The sequence below is a fragment of the Nilaparvata lugens genome, chromosome 3 (genome assembly GCF_014356525.2).
Source record: "Nilaparvata lugens isolate BPH chromosome 3, ASM1435652v1, whole genome shotgun sequence".
NCBI classification, from domain to species: Eukaryota; Metazoa; Arthropoda; class Insecta; order Hemiptera; family Delphacidae; genus Nilaparvata; species Nilaparvata lugens.
In genome coordinates, this window is record NC_052506.1 from 21,068,556 (window position 1) to 21,090,966 (window position 22,411).

The 22,411-nt window shown below is 33.6% G+C and overlaps 1 protein-coding gene across 8 annotated transcripts in view; it reads left to right on the plus strand.

Moving 5' to 3' along the window:
• The first annotated feature begins 1,162 nt into the window (after positions 1-1,162).
• Positions 1,163-22,411, plus strand: part of LOC111043658 — a 36,146-nt gene continuing 14,897 nt past the window's right edge. For 2 of the 8 annotated variants that reach the window (XM_039423256.1, XM_039423260.1), the window contains exon 1: positions 21,872-22,076. Coding sequence is in view for 2 of the 8 variants with exons in the window: in XM_039423253.1 (XP_039279187.1) it covers positions 1,415-1,466 (52 nt within the window). In the remaining 6 variants the exon portion in view is untranslated. Of the gene's footprint in view, positions 1,467-21,851; positions 22,181-22,411 lie in introns of those variants that run through there. The other 6 variants (XM_039423255.1, XM_039423259.1, XM_039423253.1 and 3 more) reach the window with 5 other exon arrangements.

Genomic DNA, 22,411 nt, shown 5'->3' on the forward strand with positions numbered 1-22,411 from the left:
ATTATAAATTATATAAACAATAATACACTTATAATTATACACATAAAATTATTTTATAATTGTAAATTGAACGATTATTAAATTTATTTGAAATGGGAAGATTTCAAAAATTAATTACAATTCAGCTGATAGCAATATCATATTTTTCAAAATAAAAGTAGATACCTAAAATAAATTATGTCATCTCATGATGATAACACAGAATTATTAATCATTATTGTAAAGCTGTGTTTACACAAAATTCATTAAATGTTTATTTTTTCGTACTTATAGATTCTATTAGATTATAGTATTATACTATCAGATTCTATTAGTATTATATGCTGCTACTTACACTAAATTTATATTAATACCATAAAAAAATTATAATATACCGTATACAAATATTATGATAAATATACTATATTCATTATATGCTGATGCTTAACACCAAATTATATCCATAAATTACATCATACATAGAATGTGTGATAGAATGAATGATAGTCTTTGTAGGGAAACATTCACAATTTCTGCATCAGATATTATTTATTCTTTTTTGAATAAGGATTAATTTGTTCTTCAACTTTTTTTTTTTATTTTAGATGCTATAAAGTAGGCCGACATTTTCAATAAACATAGAAACTATCACAGTACGGTATAACTTACTAGGAATATAACCAAATTTGTTGTTTTATTTTTGGTCAAATAAACTGATCAATATAGAAAGAAGTATTGGAAATGTATGTAAAACAAAAAGATTTCTTCAAATTAATTAACAGAATGAAAATTTTTGACTTACCTGTGAAATGGTATTTCATTTCCTTTAACATGCCCATTCTTGCATCCAAATGCAACACAATACATCACCATTTTTCGGTCGTATTTTTATTCAATTCTACGCATTTCACTACAAATACATCACAATATTTAAGAGAAAAGGTTGTGATCTAATACTAATAGCCCTAATACTCATTCAAATCCGTTTTTAAACTTTAAAAATGAAAAATCGTACTCAAAAGCTGCAACAGCCTGCTTGAATGTATAAGTACGTGAGAGAAGGGAATCCCACACGGTAGGCCTGTCTCACTCACTCCGCCTTACACACTTTTGGTTGTAGCTAAGCATTGGACAGCCCGTTCCAGTTAGTTTAGAGTTCACTGGTGTCGTACGACCCGTCTTGTGCCTATGCACAGGACAGAAGGAGGGAGTTTCGAGATCGAGAAGGGAACATCGAAGGCGAATAGGGATATTTCGGTTTGGCGTGGGAGTAGCAAAGTAGTGGGATCTCGCGCGCTCGTCAAACCACAGTTTGGCGAATTTTCCCGCACTGTCAAGTGCTCTGTTTTAGTGCCCACAATATTATCCAATACGAGAGAATTACCGGTAATGTGATTTTTTATCTGGATTTTTGACTTTCAATTCGTGATCAATCATGGATGCTGAACCGTACGCTCCAAACAGTGATATAGTCGACTATCATCAAGGTAAGGCAGTTTTTATTATTGAAATTCCTAAATCAAGTGAAAATTCCCAAGTTCATTTTCTTTAAAACTACTTGAAAAGTTCTGATATTTGAAAATATTTTTGGAAAGTTCAAGTAAAATTGTTTTACCGTATCCAGCCATGAAAAATCCAGTGTATCTAAAAAGATAACCATATAAACATCTTATAAATTTCCCTAATCTAATCGACTTGAACAATCTAATATTGATATTAGGACTCTAAGCTCAAATACAAGTCTATAATGGAATCAATCAGTTTTTATCAATTGGTATCAGCATCTATAAATAAAATAGCCCATTCGGGAGATAAAAACAAGAGAACTACCTAATTTAACTATTTCTCTCTCAAAATTAGATTAGAATACAGCTCGAAACAGGGTTAGGTCCACTATTCACTTTCCATAAACATTTCCTGTCCTATGGAATGTAGAAATATTAAATAAATAATAGAGAATAGTACTTTATTCACATCATCAAAAAACTGAAGATACATTGAATTAACAATTTTTAACGTAGGAGATTAATAAATCAATACTGAATTAACTAAGAAATGTTCCACTCAGAGAAATAAGTTACACACTCAAAATGAGCACACATCATAATTAGTTGCAAATGTGTCATCACACCCGCATTATAGTTCACGACTTATAATCCTTCAACACTGAAACATGCAGGCGAATAAGAAATTCAGTGCCGTGTTTTAATTGAGCAATTGAGTAAAAAGGTTTTATTCGCTGTTTTCATGCAGAAAAAACGTTGAATAATATCATAAAAAACTGAAGATAGATTGAATTAACAATAAATTAGTAATTTTCTTCGTTTCCAAATGATGGAGCTTCGCATTTATTTTACTTAATACCTTTTTCTTCTCATCTGATTAAGGAAATTTTGTAAAAAAATTAAAAGGAAAATAGTTTTAGTTAATTTAACTTTTCATCACTTATTTGTCTCCACTAGCGCCCCCTTTCTTAGCCTTCCTAGTCCTCCACTAGCCATTTATGTTCATTGTCATACATTTATATTGATCATTACAGTAATGACTGGTGACAAAAAATATTACACCGACTCTGATCAAGTGCTTACTTCTTAGAATGTTCACTTGTTCATTATTGTCTAAGTTATTAAAGAAATTTGATTTTTGCTTTTCACGAATCATATTATTTATGTGAATCAGATTAGACTCATAAAGCTTAGAATTGTTCAAACAATGAATTGTTCAAATACTGAGAGAAGAGAACTATTTCTTAACCAATGATTGTACTTAGAACAGGATTCTTCTATGTTGAACCAAAAGTATTGTTTACTTCATAGCAAACGGATGCCAAACCCGCACAATCGCCTCTAATTGGTTACGAAATTAGGGCTTTTTATACATAGATAGCCTAGCATTTGCTATTGCTACGATTGTTTGCAATATGTCGGAGCACTAATAACATATTATTGCTGATTCATAAGTAAGTCCATTGTGAACTCAGAAGGAAATTCCAATGTTGTCCTAATTACCATAGACAATGATCTGCCATTTTTCTCTCATTGATGATAGGGGTTTCCCTCTGAATATTGTATTTGCTTGCCTTATCAATGGGTGGAAAAATATCTTGTGGAAGTGAATTTCCAACTTTGGCGATATCATCAATATGAAGACCACCAAATTTAGGCATACGTAATTATTATGAGTTATTTGGATTATAAAATGGATCACTCATTAAAATAGATCCAATTACACCAATTTAATTAAATAATCTCAAAGAGTTGATCCAGATAAACCTAGAGCAAAGTTTAATTTTTCTTGCAACCTTTTGTAAAAGAACTTCAAGCTTTCTTTTTCGCTCTTTATCAATTGAAACTTTGGAGAAAAATGAAGGTACGTTTTGACTACATGATTCATGACGTCATGACGAAATAAGTTGGCTATGGATAGGTATATAAGTTATAAATGCGATATACCTACTCAATAAGTGATGTAGTCTGTAGTATTTCTCCATCACCTTCTCCTACAAAAAATGTTTGGGGAAACTGAAAAACTGACAAAAAATATTAAGACTTGTTTTTCTAAGTTTTAAAGAGATTTTAAACAAACTCGACCTCATACATGATTCACATAAGGATATTTTCATATCTGAACAATGCATCAAAGTTTCAACTTATTTCTTAACAAATCCTCAAATCATATTTCTAGTATATTGATTGCGAATATATTATTATCCTTTCACTTGTATCTACGTTTTCCACGTAAGGAGTTTTTGTAGGTCGAAATAATTTCCTGGAACTCCTTTCTTGACCTGATATTTGACACAAGTAGCCTTAGCCTTTAAGCCAAGTAGCCTTAAATCATTGAGTTTCCATCTGTACTCCAAGCACAGAAAAAAGAGGAATAAAATTTCCTGTATTTTCTATCCTTAGTGCTCCAAGTTAACATTTATAATCCTTCTTCAACATTGCAGGCTGCAGGGATCTTACATTTTTATCTATTCATTGCATTTTTTGTATCAGAATATTGTCGCGTGTAGTTTTCCAGAAAAAACCGTTGTATAGTATCCTAAAGAAGTAGTTGCAGTATATTTTGCATTGTTCTGTATTTTGTATGCATAATACTCGCTGAATAAATGATAATCCATAGCGAAAAGCATTGTAGTAATATTCATTTTCTGTCTGAGTAAAGCGTGAAACAAGTAAAAGGCACAGAGAGAAAATATCTAGCACTATCTTGAAATTCTCATGAGGAGTAGTTTTTATGCACCCTCTGAATGGATGACAGCATGAGAAATGAGTCTTGTGTTTCATGAGCGTTCTTTTGGAGAAGAGTATAAAAGAAGAGGAATACAGACTTCATTTAGAGACGGATTTATTTTGTGGCTTTTCCAGCCCGGGGATGGCTTTTTCCTATCAATGAAAAGCAGAACAGGGTAGTACTTGTAAAGAAACTAAAGTTGTACCGAGTTCAGTCAGTTCCTGTATATCACAAAGTCATGCAAACTGGAGCATGTTACTCCTGATCATTTATTATGACTATGAAACAACATACTAGTTCGTTCTAGGGAAGTCTCAGTGGATAAAATGCTACTAATGTGCTCATTCTGTAACATCCTAGAACTTATTGACTTTTTGTATTCTGATATTGATAATCATGGTTACGACTTATGAGTGTTTTTATGTCTTGCATATCAGATTTTCATCAGCATAAATTTTGGTATCAAGAAAACACAACTCCGATCCTGAATACAGTACACAGGAAGTGTGAATCATGATAGCTGTATCTTACATCGATTTTGAATCAATAACATCTTCAAACTCCGTAAATGAAACAATTTATATTATACATATATTTTACGGAACGTTAAAGTAAAAAATATTCATTCATTGTATGCTAGGACAGATGATCATTCCGCAAGCATTTTTAATCCATTTTTGAACATTGTTCATGTATCCTATAAGCGAACAAAATACCTTCTAAACAAAATATTCTCAACAGCAAAATGCTTTTCCGTAAAATTGTCTAGTGCAGCTTGCAGCTCTTCAGCTGTGAAGGCGGAAGGTGGAATTATCTTTGAAGAGCATCTTGATCAATCTTTTCTAATTTTTGTGAAAAGGTGTACCGTTATAGAAATTTCCTTCAACGCAGGTTCAAAATTATTATCATAAATCAAGTTTTCACATTGATGAAAGAAAGCGGAGGAAGACATGATGGGATCAGTTAAGAATTCGGTATAATTAATCGCCCTCGCCATTAAAGATAATGCAAAGTGGTCTTAGCGCAAAATTGAGAGAGAAATAATGTGAGAGAGAGCAACAAGCTGACATTAGCGTTGATGTTTTAAGCTCCAAAATAATAATGTAAATTGGTGCGCTACTTGAAAAACGCGGTGAAATTGATATTTGCATAAGCTTATTCACTCGATATTAGGTAGCATCTGCAGTATTCTAGTATATAATATATACTCTAGTATTGTAGTATATGGGATTGTATTTTACATTATGTTTCATCGCATCGCTGTTATGTAGATCGGGGCTATTCAAGATTCATATACAGAGATAGAGATTAATGGAATATGATAGATTAAAAACAAAGGTCGATATTGAATTACGTGTCAATAGTATATAATGAATATACAGTACAATACAATAGTAGATAAATTGGAATATAGAAGATATTACCTCTAACAATATTGAGCTTGTAAGCTATTTTTCCAGTTTTATAATTTTACTTCAACATGAACTTGAAAGCTTAAATACTCAAAAGTTGAATGAAACTGCTCTTGAAATATTCATGATTCTCCAGAATATTCAAATCCCTATATGAGAGTAGTTCTGAAGTATCCACTTGAAAATGTGACTTGGAGGCTTAAGGTTATTGACAACTCCTGATTGAAAAAAAAACTCTAAGTTGGTTCAGTCATCATCAAATCACCCCTCAAAAAATTTCAGTCCTCAAAAAATCCACAGATATTACAAGAAATTATGAAATTCCGATTTTGTTCATCAATACCCCTCGTCAAACTTCATTCCTCGAACAAATACTTCAATAAAACGACAATGATTTACAACTCTGTTAACAAGCTTTCCTTAGACTATTGAAGGCTATTGACATCTCCTCATTGAAAGTTAATGACATTCTAAGCTCCACCACTACCTCAAAGAAATCCACAAGCATTTCAAGAAATTGACAATAATTTAAACCTGTGTAGCAAGCTTCCCTCCCTTCCTCAAAGAAATTCACGAACATTTCAATCGGCAATAATTCACATCTGTGTAGCAAGCTTCACTCCCTTCCTCAAATAAATCCACAAGCATTTCAAGAAATTGACAATAATTTACACCTCTGTAGCAAGCTTACTTCCGTGCCACACTACTGGCTGAATATTTGAATGCAGCAATTCCCAGTCATGCTTGTTCGGTGGTCTCAGTTCCCAGACATTCTCGAGCATCAGACATCTTGTCAGGCAAGGAAACGCAGGAAGACAGTTGTGTAGAAAGAGACTGAACACAATGCAAGCGAGAGCGTTGCTGAAAGAGATAAGGATGCTTCCCAAACTAGAACAGTTGAAGGGAAGTAGCACTTATTCGCACGTCAGTGGGACGACGTATTATCAGATGCATCCTGCAAAATTCATTCAACCGCTTTCTTTGGCGGCGGTTGGTTTGCATGATGCGAATCGAGCGTCTTTGCAATAGAAGAGGCGCAGTTTGAGGAAGAAGAAATTAGTGAAGAAAAGTCTTACTTTTTACGTATGATTATAGTGGGTGGGATTTCCTGTTTCTAGAGCATTGTCAAGGGTACAGGTGTATCTTTCCATTTTTTTAGGTTCTCAATACAAGAAGAGTCTTTGTATTCAATATTGAGTGTTTCTTCTTCTTCCAGCTCTATCCTTTGATTTGATTGGTTGGCAGCCTTCCATCCATATCTGCCAATTACTAACCACTTTCATTGTACATGGCTCATAGCACCCAGATCAGAGTGTTTATGATAAATAAAGTATAAATAGTTGATCGCTAAATATGAATAGTAGATAATTTAATATAATAGTATATAAATAGTAGATGAACCAAAAATCATCTACTGATATCATCTCGTATACGGATATTTTGGTTTTAGGATAGCTAAATTTCAACTTTTTTTGCAAAATGTTTCCCTTACTATAAAACTTTGAGTAGTGCGTTAAGTGAAATTTGAAAGTCTTAGTTATGAATTATTTCAGAAACTTTCATTCTGCAATAAATTATGCAACCGACTCTACTGAACTGATTGGTACCTATTGAATTATAATAGATATGCCGCACTAAATCAATTTACTATATGATTGTTGTTTCTCAAGAGTAATTTAGATGTAGGCCTAGTAAATATTTTGTTACATTATCGAATCTATTCATATAAAGGGAAATGGCACTTATTCATTCACTCACTCACTCACTCATTCAGTCACTCATAATCAACAGTGCTGAAAATCTACTGGACGAAATAAGTTCAAATTTGGCATGAATGCCAAAGTACTTGTCCTTCAAATTAGTTGTCCTTCCAGAGGCGCACTAATAACGGGTTTGAAAAAAGTTCCAAAGATACGCCCAAAATCTGCGTTTTTTCTGCGTTTTCTCAGCTTTTTCAAGAGCTACTTGAGAGAAAATGTTAAAATTTGCTACGTAGGTTCAGCTAAGGTGTACAATGTTGTATTAGGTGTTGTTGTTGAAGGACTTGAAAATTACGCCAAAGATACGCCCAAAATCTGCGTTTTTTCTGCGTTTTCTCAGCTTTTTCAAGAGCTACTTGAGAGAAAATGTTAAAATTTGCTACGTAGGTTCAGCTAAGGTGTACAATGTTGTATTAGGTGTTGTTGTTGAAGGACTTGAAAATTACGCCAAAGATACGCCCAAAATCTGCGTTTTTTCTGCGTTTTCTCAGCTTTTTCAAGAGCTACTTGAGAGAAAATGTTAAAATTTGCTACGTAGGTTCAGCTAAGGTGTACAATGTTGTATTAGGTGTTGTTGTTGAAGGACTTGAAAATTACGCCAAAGATACGCCCAAAATCTGCGTTTTCTCAGCTTTATCAAGAGCAAATAAACAGAAAATGTTGAAATTCGGTTTTTATTTCTAGCTAGGTTCTAGAAAACCTCATGTTGGAAGGGCTTCAACATTTTTCCGAAGATAAGACAAAAATCGACGTTTTCCATCGTTTTCCTGCGTGGTCTCAGGCAACTCGTGATTGGATCGATCCTAAAAAATTGTATTTGACGGGAGGAAGCAAGCTCAGATGAAGAATGCAGGCGAGCGAAGCGAGTCTGCTGTTTTCATCTCTACATGATTCAGCGGGGGGTCCAGGAGGCGGAGCACCTTATCCTTAAACGGATAAGGCGAGCGAAGCGAGCCTGCCGGCTAGTAGAATAATATAATTTCATTCTTATATCTGTGGCGATCCAAGCATTGATAAGAATTGAATAAACTCCATAGCTCCAATGATTTTAATTTTGAGTTACAGTTTACAGAGGAGAGATTCAGTAGTGCGTCAATACGGTACCTACTACAGAAGGTTTTCCATTTCTAAATGAAATATTCAAAGCTGCTGTTATAATACAGACATGAATTATAGAATAAAGTCCAATTTATGATTCAGGTCTGGTTTTCCTGAACCAGGAAATGTAAGGAGACAAAACTTTCACGGTGAATTCTTACCAACTTCCCTAATCGTATTCAGAAATATTTTCCAAGTCGAACTTTCCATCTCTTTACAAATCTGATTCTTCTTTCAATCAGGTTAAACTTATCAACCGATAAGACCGGAGAACAACGTATTTCGTCCTCAACTCCATGTGAAATATTTATATTTCGTGAAAAATTCTCTTGTCGTGCATTTTCGCCCTATTCTACTTTATCCTTTCTACTCTCTCCTTTTCACTAACGTTTATTGCTTTGTTTTATTAGCGTGCTGATTATTTACTGCCAATTCGAATGACGTAGAAATTGCCATGTGAAAATCTAAATTACAATTCGGTGTCGATCTATTTATTTGTAGAAGCTGAAAATTGCATGGCATGAATACATTTATTCCACTTTGGATGGGGAATTATACTATTCATATTCGCCAAGATGCAGTCGAGCTATTTCTATTTTTATCGATGGAATTTGACAATTTTCCCGATAACGTTGACTTTTCATTCCTATACATTGCGAATCGAACTCATAGCTCAACTATTCAATTCTCTTCATAGCACTCTATTTCAAATTTATACAAATATAGAAAACGTAAAATAAAGCGAACAGCTAAAGCTTGAGTTGAAATTATTGTTTCTTAGCCGAACTACAATCGTAGCCAATGGGCAATGGCGCATCAGCCGAAAGTGACGCATAGAGCGCTCTGATTGACTGGAAGTGAGGAGATCGGTGATTGGCCAAAGATAGACCAGGCAGCTACTGAACTCTGATTGGAGGAACGTCAGAGAAAGTTTTATAATCCGGTGTTAATATGATTGAGACTCCAATAGCAATATCTTTGCTGGGACAAAAAAAAACCCTGGCATATTGTAATTTAAGCACATAGAATCATAGTCGATTAGGATTTCTGTCGATTATTGAATAATATTCCACGTGAATTGTTGAATTTTTTCAATCAATCCTATGTACGATCTATTTCCCATGTAACAATATAATCAATTATTTATATCGTTTTTACAAATCTACGGTTTTGTAAAAATATAGATCCATAGAGGAAAGAATTATTATTATTAAGAGTACCTACCGGTAATGTTTCATCTCTGATAAAACAAACAGATTTTGTCATGGCTATAAGATTTATTATCAAGTGATACAAACTTACAACTCATTCAAATACAAAAACTCCCACATAATCATGTCTTACTTACAATTTGCAGTCAATGATTTATGTAATGACTTTATATCAACAATATAAGCAAACTTGGTTGAATTCACATCGCATGCAGTCAAATAGTCCAATGAACTTGATTAATGTCATTACTCCATAAGTAATCCAATACTTGATTACTTATGATAGCTGCAATACATGGTGTTTCTGCTGTATAATACTTATTTTCAGCTTCATGAACTTAGAACAAAAAGCTAAACCTATAAGGTTTATTTTCGCATCTAACATCTTTCAACTCTAATCTCTAGTACATCCCATCTTCATATTTCCATGCTCACAACTATAAGGTAGCGTACAAAAAGATCTGCAATCTCGTAATTTCAATATGATTTCCCCAAGGATGTAAGTATTGTATGGATGGAACCAGCTTCTTTCAAATTTGAGAAACAATTTCTATAGAAGACGTTCTCTATTCAGACAAGAGTGGCAAGAGAATTCATTGTTATCAGTAATGTGTAATGAAAAATGCCTCATTTCTGTAGCTCTAAGAAAATACCAGCTCTACATTTCACAATACAATTATTCGTCTATTTTATTTATTACAATTCAGATTTCCACGCGTCTATTATCCAAAAAAATATGAAAACTATAAAGACTCTCCACCCTCATTTCTCATTGAGATTTTGCGAAAGCAAGTAGTGAACTGATTCACGGAATGATTTAATCGAATGAGAATCGATCTTAGTAATTTACTATTTAGAATTCGGCGATCTGTGATTGGATATTGTGAAATATTGGAAATTGATGACAGTTTGTTTGTTTATTGAACTGTTGAGATAGAATGAATTCTATTTTTGAAAGTCGTAAACCGAGTTTGCAACAGATGAGTGCTTCTCTAATTCTCTTCTCTTCCCTTCTGTTTCTCTTCTCTTCTCACAGTGAATGGGTTCGTCTCGCTGCACTTGCGATGTTTGTTGCTGGTAAATAATGACTCAGGGCGAGAATTATTGGGTCCAACCGTGTCAACCTAATAAGTTCTCTTTGACAAATTTGCTAATGAAATTGTAGGTACTGAATTTTCTCGTCTCACATCAGATGCTCATCTTTACGAGTTCACGAGATACAAGTCTACTCTGTAACGAAAAATGTTCTCAAAAGAATCCTTGTAGAGTGGGACTTTTATTATCTTGTGTGATAGATGTTTATAATATGTATTTAGGCCACTATGCGCTTGCTTTTGTTACAATCTTCAATAATGTTCATTGTTAAAGCTAATTATAAATAGATAAGTAAATAGCCTTATCACTCAGAAGAACAAATACTATTTTACAGAGTTCGATAAAATCTGTGAACAACCTCATGCTCCTAAACTAGTCTCCTGGATGAGAATGAATGTATTTCTATTCTGATAAATTTGTATAAGAGGATCAGGGAGAGTTCAAGTCCAACAAGAAACGTATGGTGGCAGTTCAAAACTACAATGATAAAATCAATTCTAGGTGATACGGTACTCTTGATATATTTTATGGGAGAGTCCATAGGATGAAGATGCGAAAATTATGGTGATTTTCAAATAAAATATTGATGATTTTTGGTGGTTTGGTAATCTTTTGATACTTGAAAAATATCCCTGCTGTTCTGCAGCATTCAAAATGAATGAGGTGACTTTGTTGGAGAATGTTTCTTTAAAGTTCCGTACTTTATTTCAGGTACTTCCAAGCTTATTACCTAAGTGTAAAGTTAATTCAAATTATTATTCTCAATTTATTTATTATTTATTATGTACCTCTACATAATTATCATTGAAGTATTATTATTTAATACTGATAATTATGGACCTAATACATGTAATTACAAAGTTAGAAAAAGGTGATTGATTTAAGAATTATTCATGGATCAAATCGGTTATCCCTAGACTCGAATAATGTTGACACTTCACCCTTCAAAGGACGTGTGAAACAGAAGGACGTTTTATCTGCAAATTAGTGAGCTAAGTATTTATTTGGCTGTGCTACTGTTGAGAAGTGAGGTGCAGTGACCCACATCTCAAGCCAACTAACTTCAACTCAGAACTCAATATGTGTGATGCATGCCAACTCCAACGACACTTGGCCACTGATACACACTGTTTGCATTCTTCATCCCTTCCACCCAGCCATCCATATCAACCAAAACAAATCCAACGAAAAATTTACACTCTCACACATCTTGAGTGTTGTTACGCAGCTGGGTCATTCTTGAATTCTTGAAACGATTCAATCTCTCTTGGAATCAGTAAGAATGTCAAAAGTTGATCCTTTTCATTTCAAGACACTCTTTTCGAGTATTTGGGATAATTTGTTCTATGTTTGTATCGAATAAACTGAAATCTGTTTTAGAATTATTGTTGGAAATGAAATTCCACATCATTACAAAGAGAATAACTGTACACCTAGCCTACATGAAATTAAATTCTATGCTCCTACTGTGCTCAAAATACTCGGAATTTATATATATATATATATATATATATATATATATATATATATATTTATTTATTTATTTTACAGTAGGTTGTAAAATAATAATAGTAATACCTACGCAAACTGTCTACTAACGTTGATACCTACGTATGTTCGTGATGAATAGATTAAAAACACTAATAATTTCATATTGAACTAAAGTGCTTAGAATTACAACATTCACTTATTTATTGGCAATTCTAGAAACTTATTTTGTTTGTTATTGATTCCTTGTTAACAATCAAACATTCACCATAAATGTGATGAATGTTTGTTTGCTTCTTCAATGCATGCCAACGCATCCAAAAGTAGCCAATACTACTCATTTCGAACAAATTATTTTGTTTGGAATAATCCTCAAAGTGATAAGCATGTTTTGGAATTTGTATTCTTTCTTATACTCGTGCCACAGGTTTTATGCAACAGAGAATTGCTTGAAGTGCAGATAAAGATAACATAAGATTACACTGAATTACAGATAATGATTCAAAGATACAGTAAATAAAAAATTTTTGAGAAACAAAGATTTACTTTGTGAAAAGATAAGGCTACTCCAAAGAAACATTGTTATGTCAGAATATGACAAAAAGTTGTCTTGTTATCATGAATGTCATTAGTAACTATAGTATGAAGTTACTAGTTATCCGTTAGAATATTATTGGAGCGTGGAAGGTAATGAGGTAACAGTCTACACTCGAGCATTAAACATGGAAAAAACTTCGATTTCAAACCCAAGTAGACTATGAAGAGGATTGTGAAAGTAGGTTTCAATATGTTATTGATTACGATTTTGTACTCTATGGAAATTAATGAGACATTCTTCTCCTCGAATTGTATTGTAACTATAATTCATACAAACTCCTATCTTTCCTAGGTTTTCTAAATTTCCACTACGATACAAGATTGTTGAAGATATTCAATTTATTGAGAAGTTCAGTTCTTGGAATCGTCCCTAATTTACTTAATACTCAATGGGGACCGAGGAATTTCACGTCAGCATTGAGATCCTATTACAAAGAATAGGGTGAATAGCCTAACCACCGTTTCGGTAAAGAAGAGGTCTAAATTCGCCGGTTTTAGCGAAGCTAAATTATTCTGCTTCTTAAAAAGGCTGGATCTTAATTGCATTTTCCCATTCTTCTAATGCAAGTTTTTAACGTAGGTTATTACCTATGGGCCACTCTTTTTCTTGAGCTTAGAACTCGAGACCGTTCTCCAATCCTTGCACCTCTCCAAAAAATATACTGCATTAATAACTCGAACAAGCCAATAGAATCATTTATGTCCAAATAAAATAAGTTGATCATTTTCAAAAATGAATATCCTCAGAAACCTTTTTCTTCCGTTCTACAGAAGTTTGAAAGTAGAGAGAGAGAAAATGTGTGGGATTTCATGTTACATATACTGATATAAAATCATACAGAGAGAAAATTATTTTTACTGATATAAAATTGGACTAAAATTCAAAAGTGAATGAAACATTACCTCTTTTTAGGCAAGAATATATGAATCGAAATTCGGGGAATGAACAATTTTGGGCTGTGCCTGTTGGTACTTCCTCAATCCTCAATCATTTTAATGAATTGTGTGTCATTGAATAATAGATAAAATCATACAAGTGGATACGGTGGTTGAACTTTTTAGTTGATGAGTTTGAGAAACCCAACATCTCTCTCCAAATCAGTGCTTAATGTTTCAGGGATCAAACCATTATAATATAGTGTTCATAGAGGAAAAATGGTTAATCAATAACATTATTCCAAGTCATGATTCCTGTAACAATATTTCTCTCAACGAAAATTAATTATTTCTTAATAACGTTTTTGCTCTGATGTAAAATTTCGTGGAATGGATTTCAGTCTGTGACTTCATTTCCATTCATAATTTATAAAGAGAGCAGATTGATCTTTTGACTATTTTCATTCATGGAGGAGAGGATACTTTACCTTAAAAAGTGATCACAACGAGCCATATATGTTTAGTATTTCAGGGCGGAATGCAGAATAAAGTATGCTGCCAGTGTGTATTGTTCCGATCTTTTGTTCCCACGTTGAAAACCTCCGCAAAAGCCCTGATCAATACGCTAAAAAGTAGGTGCAAACAAACAAGTTGCTAGCCAGTCGATGGTCCTTATTTATCGGCCGATTGCAGGTTTTCCGACACGTGTAGGCTTCATTTTAATAACAATTACATTGCTTCAGATTTGGGATGAATTTGGATTTTCATGACAAGTTCTTGGCAGTTTATCATAATGTAAATAATGCAATAAGGAGAGCATCTTTTTTTGATAATGACAAGATGAAATAATAGAGTAAATCAAACAATCAGAGCTTGCTATGTCGATGTTATCTGTTCTCGACAACAATGATGATTATTATTTGATGTTTTTTCAGCTCTTTTCAATTTAAAAGTCATTATTTTCCATCGTTTCAAAGCTCCTTGATTTTTCCTTCTTTCAGAAATATAGTCAGTGGAGATCTACTTTTTTACTGTCTTTCTGACTGAATAAAGATGTTTTTCATTTCTTAATCATTCAAGAAGATCAGCTAACTAGATTTTCTATTTGCTTCTAAGTAAATAATTCAAGAGTGATAATTATTGTATGTGTAATTTGATATTCATTTCTTGAGCTCTCCAGAAACTAAACCCAATTTTCAAATTTTTAAGCATTAAAAGAATTGAGAAGAATTTCAGAAGAAATGAATCATGAATAATATCCCAATATTTTTCTCATGCTTGAAATACTAGCCAGTTAGTTGTAGGGGTGTTGTTATTCCAGGATCTCATTAGTTTGTCTCAAGATACGATTTCCGGGTTGAAAATTTGCACATCAACAATGAAATTCAAATATTACTAGTACCTATTATTGTAGAGAATAAATTGGATTCAATATGCTCTAATTCAACCCTGTGTATCGTACTGTTGCGTGTTTAGACTCAGATGATGATAAACTCCACGATAAAAAATTGTATATTGCAGGAGGGTGTGAGGTGGTAGGGAGCTAGATTCCGCTTTACCTGCGCCCAGAAAACTTTCGGTTTTCTATTAGTAGACAATTTCATGTTAACAAGAACGAATGAACGTTAGGTTGTTATTATTATGACAAGCAATTAACATCTTTGAATCGTGGATATAGCTATGATTGGTCTACCTATTTCATTGTCATATAATTTTAGAAGGATTCATGCAAAGTAACTTTTTTGTAGAATGGTCTGTCTTATAGAATCGTCTGGTGTTGTGTAACGTATTTGTACCTTCGGTCATAGGGACTATCATGTATTGAATCCAGAACGATTTATTTGAAAAAATATATCGTTATGTTTCAAAATATATTTTTTATACTCGTATCTTAATAATGGGAAACTAGATGTTAAACTTGATCACTTCAATTATTTAGAAAGCACACCACATGAGTTGAATATCCGATTAAATTATTTATCCACAATAATGTTCCATATAAAATATTTGCATTAAATAGAACAACTTGTGATTGTTAGAACCACTCATTTATAGCGAAATGTACCAATTAGTTTCGGTCGCTACACCATTATCAATCTCTTGTAAACTCAGCAATATTTACTGGAGATGATAATTGTCCAGTAATCGATATTAGTTTCTCAAATTTCTTAAAATATTGGGTGATTGTTACAATTTGTAATAATTTTATTCAACAAGGACATCTACCTGAGCATCACAAATCACAGTAACTGCAGCACAGAAATACAAAAATAGTGATTGATATTATCGATCTGATACTTTCCTCAGATTACCACAACGAAGACTAGTAGTCAATGTATCTCACTTCTCGCCAATAAAAAATGAAGACCTAGTAAAAGAAGCCACGTGTAGCCCAGTAGTGTAAAGAACAATCGATGCAAACGCTTGTAAAGCAGTAGATAAACCTTTTTCTGTGCGTTGATAAATAATTCAGAGAACTTGCGTACAACACTCAACTCACTTGATACTGGTCCCGATTCTATTCTTTGGTAGGGTACTGCTGAATTCCAGCATGAATAAAACAATGAGACATTCAACAGTGTTCCGCATTGGAAGAAAGTTTTAATCCGTGGGTGCAAAACGCATCATTCGCCAATTCATTTCCGTTCTTTTCAATAAATAATTAGATAGCCAATCGTCCTTCATTTTTATCAATAATTTATTCGATACGCAGTTGTTAAGTCAAGCGCCTGTATCTGTGGGAGAATTCAGATCATTCAAAGAAATTTGTAATAGGTTGCTTATTTGCTCGAAGTTTGTAGAAAAAACTACAGTACAAGTTTATAAAAAATTCATTTACTATTTGTTATAGAGAATATTTATAAGGCCAAAACACTGTTTTTAGATAACAGGAAATTTCTTCTACTCTTGTTAGCAAATGATCCATTACAATGTACGGTATTCACGGTATATATGGCAATGTGAATAATTATAACAGTCTCCTCCCAAAAACACTGATCTCAATTTATTCACAGTATTTTTCAATCACAGTTTATTCTACAGGACAAATTCACACAGTATCATGTTGATGTGTTTAGAATACGCACGAAGCCTTCGTCTATTCAATTCAACCGTTGTAAAATTACGTAATCTAACAAAAGCCAAGCCAGGAGAGCTAATGAACGAATCGAACGAAAATGCGTCAACGTCATTTTTCAGTGATCAAATTCAATAGACTGAATTCGAATTTACGATGTACGTACATCGTTCAACAACCTATAAGCTAATTCATTATACTTGACCAGAAAACAATTTTACAGTCTTTTAGTTTTGAGTACTAAGTCGAAAGAATTTTGTTATCAATTCGGATCTTAATCTTTCTAAATTCAAAATTAATTGTTTCAAGTGTTTGTGTTTTGTTTCAATGTGGAAATTAGTGAATAATTGGAAAGTAGCACATAACCTTTATTTGGACAATTTATTTTATGAAATTGGGATGAAAAGAAGTTTTGGATTGTAGTCTGTTTCTTTGTCCTCAAGTTGATTGTAAATGTTAAATGAATAAATAAAACACATTAACAAAAAATCAACTTCTCTTATGATTTGTCATAGGCCTAATACACGGGATCTGATGCTTGTAATTTTTCCGATCTATCGACTGTGGTGAAGACATGAAAAACGAATCTAAACTTTTCAGGTATTTTAGTTATTTACATTCTTTTCAAATTAATTGTTCTCATCATTTGAACTTGTTGCTATACAGCCATGACTCAGATCATCAAACAATACCACAATTCTGCCACAGTGCAACTCCTGTAGTGCAGCATCGGCCACAGAGATGTGTGTAGCCTACTTTGAAGTGGAATTCATCATAAACTTTCAGCATTCCTCATGACAATAACATATCACTACTTCCCATTCAACCAATGCCAATGCAGCAGACAGTTGAAAGTGTGGATCTCATCATCATCATCATCATCCAACCTGGGGCTACACCCACAACACCAACACTCTACACTGATATCTGAGGCGGAAGGTTCAAGAATGTTGTGGGAGAGCTTTTCTCAGCCAGCTACGCGGCACAGAACGTGGTATTCTAAAATACAGAATTAATGGAGCCACGTGTTCTCATGGGGAACATTGTCGGCTTGCTGGCGTCGAGGGGGGTAAGAAGGGGTTGTTTGAGTTGTGGAAGTTAGTATCTTGGTGGGGGGGGGGACCTCCCTCCTAACCCCTTCGGTCACTACTTACACCATCTGACGTGGCCGTAGAAAGGCGATTCGCCCACCTTACAGCTTCCGTTGTCGTTCAAAGGTTAGGAGACCTTTAATCTTTCAACAACAATGGCGGCACGCACCCTGAAATGTTAAATTTTCCTGGCAGTCAAACTTGAGGGCCTTTGCCCCCCTAAAGTCGGCCTTTGCCGACGGATCTAGTTTGTTTTTGTTGTGTTTGTGCACGTCCTATCATGGCTGCATCTGACTGATTTATGTATTGTGGAGAGTCTCCAAAGTTGGGAAATCGTAAGCTAGTCTTGTTCAAACAAATTAAGTTGGAATCGTTAAGTTGGATGATAAATTGTCTTGAGAGTGGCTACAAATTAATCATTTTTCCATTCCATATTTTATTGTTTCACGCAAGAATATTGATTACATCAGGCCAAAATACACTATGAAGAAAAGAAGAAATTGGCATTCAGGCAGAACTTACTAGACATCCAAACACTAAAAATAACATCTAAAGTCTAAAAAAATGACAACAAGATGAATCAATCGTTTCTCTCATTTCTTGAAACTAATATAATAAAAATCTAGCATGAATGAAGGCACCTGAATGGAAGGAAAAATATGAATGAAAGAATGTATTTTTTGTGCTATGTGCTTTATCCTCAACCAAAATCTATAAAACCAACTACTGTACCATCACTGGCAAATCGGCAAATAGCAATTGGTCAATATATAGAGTAGTATTAGGTCAATATATATGTAGTGTGAAGCGATATGAATTACAATTTACAATCACCTGAAAAGATACGGTCTCCCATCGCTATCATCTACACTATCTCGATGCGGTCACCAATGCAAATATTGTAACCATGATGTTAAAATAGTGATTAGTTTGAAATAAAATCCTTATTAGTAACAAAGCAGGAAGTTTTTATTGGTGATATTTTTTTATATAATGAAGTTGCCAGTTTAATTTGATCAAATCAGCTAACAGCTCAATTAATTGTAATGAAGAGCATCCTCAATTCTCATTAGCGTGGATTGTTGTTTATGTCTATTCAGCCAAGCGCATTTTGGATTATTGATTTTCTGTAGAGTACAGTAGTCTGTTATTGAAGCATCTAGCATAAATGTTCAATCGGAATGCATTCAATACTTTGTTGTCACTTGCCAGTCAGACGCCATTATGCAACATATATACAATAAATAACCACCATCTTCATTCTATTCCATTTTCCATTCATGGAAAAATGATAATAATGAATTCATTTATTCTTCCAATTGATACATTACACATAATCAGAAATAATGAACAGTAGAGTAGATATATCACAACTACAATAAATAGAAGCGTTTGTATTATCACTCATCACCTCATCATCACCTACGATTAAAATGCTTTTAGAAAGTTAATTGCTTTTGTAAATAAATAAAAAATTAAGGCCTTAGTGTAACTATGTTTACAGTAGAGAAAGGGTTTATCAAGCTTCACTTTGGGATTTCATTTGAGGGTTTATGAATTGGTAATGGAATAGGATAGACTAATTCACTAGTTTACGTACTGTATTAGTATTACGTCAGTCGAGTGCATCAAAACATTGGTTTTTCTTTAGGTCTTCAAGCTCAATCAAGTAGCCCCAGCTGTCATCCGAGCGAAATATATTTGCAACTATTATTGTACCGTAATCAATGATTTCATTCCTCTATCACAACTTCATAGGCTAAATCCTACTATTATTTCTTATTTTCTCATCTCACTTAGGCTAAGTCTTACGATTATTGCTTAACCCACTACAGTCTCCCCTGTGAGATATTTGTGAGGCTGTAGTGAAGATGGATCGAGAGTCCTGAAGGAAGAATTGCTAACGCCGTTCTACGATTTTCCGGACACTCGACAGGAAAACAGTGAAAGCCTTTCTTGAGCATGGGGTGAGGGCGCCTAGCTCACCCACTCATAGTGGTTACTGGGGTTGGGAGGCACCCCATGCCAACACCCACCCTCGAATGAGTCAGACAGAAACTCATATTGCCGACGTCATTCCTCATCGCACCATGCTGTTGCTTGCTATCAGACTGCCCACGCACCCACAATCACAATCGCAGTAAACACCCTCTCAGTAATCGACGAAATGAGACTTCTTTCTCACTTCCTCTCACGCAGTCGTCACACTTACCCTTTAGCAACTCTCTCCCTCACTCTATGTCTAGCTCTATCTTTAACAATCTTCAAATCCTTCTTTATCCTTTAATTGATTTACTCTTTTTCCCTTCTTGAAAACGCACACAATACAAAAATTATTCCTCTCCATTCGTATTCTAATTTTATTGGATAAGCTCTACTGCTAGAATAATGATAAAATTAATAAATAGAGAATATTGATAAGATTGGTGGGGGATGGGAGGAAATAATAAGCTTTGAAATAATAGATATAGACAATAGATTTACAAAGGAGCGTCGATATAAACTTGGTGAAATTGATTCCTCGAAATTAAATTATGAATACACCAGTAGGCCTGTTCTCAATGTAGCCTACAATTGATTTTTAACCTGGTAATATTCAAAAACAGTTTACAAAGTCATCATATTTGACAGAATGTAAAAATATTGATGATAATTTGAGACCTGCTATATTAGCATTCACATTCTTATTTAGCTTTTTCGCAATTGAGTTTATTGCTCAATTTTTTTTCACACGTTACAAAGAATTTCATACTTCGAGAAATGCAGCCTACATTTTCAATATTCACTGACTTGAAAATGATATTGTAAGTTACAACATGTCGTGGAAAATAAAAATTTTATTTAATAAAGTTGAAAAATGGTACCTACTTTGTTTTTTGACCGAGCGAAGTGAGGTCTAAGATTCAAGTCGACGGTTTGGCATTTCATGTTTAAATGTTTATATGTTGCGCATTTACGGCGAAACGCGGTAATAGATTTTCATGAAATTTGACAGGTATGTTCCTTTTTAAATTGCGCGTCGACGTATATACAAGGTTTTTGGAAATTTTGCATTTCAAGGATAATATATAAAAGGAAAAAGGAGCCTCCTTCATACGCCAATGTTAGAGTAAAAATCAGACTATGGAATTATTCATCATAAATCAGCTGTCTAGTTGACTATAATAGCCTACTACCCGTTAAAAGCATCGAACATCTTGAAAATGTATCTTTCCATCAACGTTGTAGACAGTTGCAGCCAGACCTGATAACATCGCTCACACTCACATTCCGGGACGACACGTCACGGTACGATAGGACAGAAAGGTCTATGTTTATTTAGGATATTTTCTAGACATTTTAAATTGATAAATTATTTATTAATTTTTGAGAAAACAACAACATGTCAATGTAACTTACTGAGCGCGAGGTCTACTGTTCACAGAACTACTAGTTAATTTTCACAGCCTACATCTGTAGTTTGCGTCCAGACTCCTCAATGTGAGCACCCCTTAGTTATATTTTTTTCATTATTCTATTTAGTTTCATTTTCAGTAAATATATTAGTAAATTCGTATTGTATTTTATTTATTCTCAATAAATGAATAAATAAAATAACATTCTCAATAAATGAATAAATAAAATAATCTGTTTAGGTACTTTTATTTTATTATCTGATGCGCTAAGAGCCACCAGCTTGGTGACTTGTCATGGATCATCATGCCTGCTATGGAATAAAAGACTTAATAAATTATAGAAATATTTTTATTTGTAGAATAAGCTGTCATATCAAAGATTATTAAACAAATCTTTGTGATGATTCTTGACTTATATTATCAGGAAATATTATCAATAGTTTCTGTTTGTTTAAATATACCGCTCCAAGATATAGTTTAACTTTAGATCCGCTAGAGCTCGTTAGCAATCGAGGAACTCATCAGCTGTAACGTTTTTCTTCTGCTTTTGTGTTTTTGTATAAGTTGACCTTGCTCTTGGTGTCGTCTTGTATTGTCGTGTTTTGTGTACAGATGTCGGGGATAAAATGAATAAAGAACAATCTGTAAGTAATTCTTGTAGTTTGAAAATTACCATAGCATGATCTCTTTTTAGCAAGGTCACAATTTATATCGTCAATCAATTTCCGTCTTCTCAATTTAGAAGTTGGTCTTCCTTAAAATGTAGGACATGATTTCACCATCACTAATTATTGTGAAAGTTAATTTTACAAGCGAGTTTTAAATTATAATTAGTTGATAAGTCATTCCTTGCAAGAAAATCTACGGTATGTAAAACTTTATTAATGCTGATGAAATATTGTTGTTCCAATTTATTTGGGTCCAGTTGCTTAAAAACGTTTTTAGGTTAGCTGGGTTGAGTAATAAAAGGGTTCCCCCTTTTAAAAGGTTATAATTTGATTAATTTCCAAAGAACTATAAAACATAAACATATTAAATATTGTTGCCTATTGGTTGTAAGTCTTTGGAATTATAGATTTTTGGTCTCAATTTTGAAT